Here is a 1947-nt window from a genome sequence, read left to right as displayed (position 1 = left end):
ATCAGGCCTCTAAGATGGAGTGTTTTATATGCTAACAAAATGTGTACAGAGCTAAACTGAAAGGCAAACAATATGGCCAACCACCCTGAAAAAAAAAACCAAACATAGTGTTGAATTGATTTGATGTATCTGAGCAAAAGAAAAAAAAAACCTTTAATCACAGGATCTGATAGACGAGAATATGTCTATTTTATTCTGTATGATATTACTTACTGTTCTGTCATCTTTGCAGGGAAGATTTTTCAAAATCTTCAAGTCCACAATGAATATGCGATGTGCGTCTAACGCGTCTCTCAGTGTCAGGTTCTCCAACATTGGCTCTAACTCAAACACATTAGCTCCAAAGCTAGAAAATGGAGACTGAATCAGTTTCATTCGTGACACGTGGCAAAAAAAATCATGTTTTCATTTTCTTAATATATTTGTAGATTTTATATTTTGTTATGGGACTTTCGAAAATTTACTAGTTAATTCTTCGTTATCAAATAGCAATTAACAACTATGCTTGTTTTAGTAACCCTACTTTGTATTTTTTCGCTAAATAATTGATGTAAACAACATTTTGGGGTTCTTTTATTCAAATTTTACCTACCTTTCAGGAATTTCCAAACAGAGCTGTATAGAAATAGGATTCAGTCCCTGCAATCTCTGCATGGCAAACCATTTATCATCGTTCCACCGAGGCAAACACTGAAGTATAGAGGGCGTTTGGTTATTTCTTATTTTAGTATAAAACAAAATATGAACATTGAGTAACAAACTACTTGCTCCAAGAAGAAACATCTATTAGGATCCAATTATCTACTTCTCGAGCGATTAAAATTTTTCGTAACTAAGAAACCAAAGTTTCGTAGTTAATTAGTAAACTTATGTTTTAGCATATTAAAAAGTGAGACGTCGATTAAACAACCAAAAGTTCAAGCTAAAACAAAAACTGAAATATTTTAAGTATAATAATTCCGACACCCTGTAAAAGGCCATCTTAAGATGGAGTTAAAAGCGTATGTTCTATTTTCTATTAAAAATTAATTAATTAAAAACTTCTATCTGTATTAAAGTGAACACGGTTTTATAATATTTGGTAGTAAATTGACAAATAACGTAGTATAAAGATGATGAGGGGGTTTTATTTTGGGGAACACACTACGTGTTTTGACAGAAAATTTATCAATATTCTTCAGATATGGCCAAAGTTCTGTTGAAACATGTAGTGTGTTCCTCAAAATAAAATCTCCTCATTATACTTAGAAGTTATTGTTTGTCGATTCAATTCTGTGTTAGCATAATATGCTTCAATACATAAATACATAATGTCCAGTTATTCCAAGTCCATCAGTTATTTTGATGGCTTTACCCCCCACAAATAAATATAAACGATTCATTTCTTCCGCCTTCTTAAGATGGCTCTTGGTTAAGAAAGGCGATTTTAATCACAGAAGTTGGCTAAGTTAAACAAAAACAAGGCTTACCGACGGCTCTGAAAGGCTGAGTTTGAAAATGTTTTTAAGGTCCTGTAGAGATTCCCACTTGTCGGAGGTTAGGCCGATTAATTTAGCGTCAAGTTTGAGTTTGGTGGACATAGACTTGATGTCCCACTACACACAATTAAAGACATGATTAATAAACAGTATGGCAGAGAGAAACATAATGAAATATGTAAATCTGAGTAAGAGAAACATAGTGATAATATACAAGTTTGGGTAAGAGAAACATAGTGATAATATACAAGTCTGGGTAAGAGAAACAGTGATAATATACAAGTCTGAGTAAGAGAAATATAGTGATAATATACAAGTCTGGGTAAGATAAACATAGTGATAATATACAAGTTTGGGTAAGAGAAACATAGTGATAATATACAAGTCTGGGTAAGAGAAACATAGTGATAATATATAAGTCTGGGTAAGAGAAACATAGTGATAATATACAAGTCTGGGTAAGAGAAAC

At 32.5% G+C, this 1947-nt stretch overlaps 1 protein-coding gene across 1 annotated transcript; it reads right to left on the bottom strand.

The window, feature by feature from the left end:
* Positions 1-213: 213 nt before the first annotated feature.
* On the bottom strand, positions 214-1595 carry LOC111084336 (arachidonate 12-lipoxygenase, 12R-type-like; the record flags this gene model as incomplete). Its single annotated transcript, XM_022381080.1, has 3 exons — positions 214-346; positions 593-690; positions 1470-1595. Coding segments are annotated over 3 exons (357 nt in total), but the record flags the coding sequence as incomplete, so codon positions are not given.
* Between the last annotated feature and the right edge of the window lie 352 nt (positions 1596-1947).

Source organism: Limulus polyphemus, unplaced genomic scaffold, assembly GCF_000517525.1.
Source record: "Limulus polyphemus unplaced genomic scaffold, Limulus_polyphemus-2.1.2 Scaffold17213, whole genome shotgun sequence".
Taxonomy (NCBI): domain Eukaryota; kingdom Metazoa; phylum Arthropoda; class Merostomata; order Xiphosura; family Limulidae; genus Limulus; species Limulus polyphemus.
This window is presented reverse-complemented; position numbering and strand designations above follow the sequence as displayed.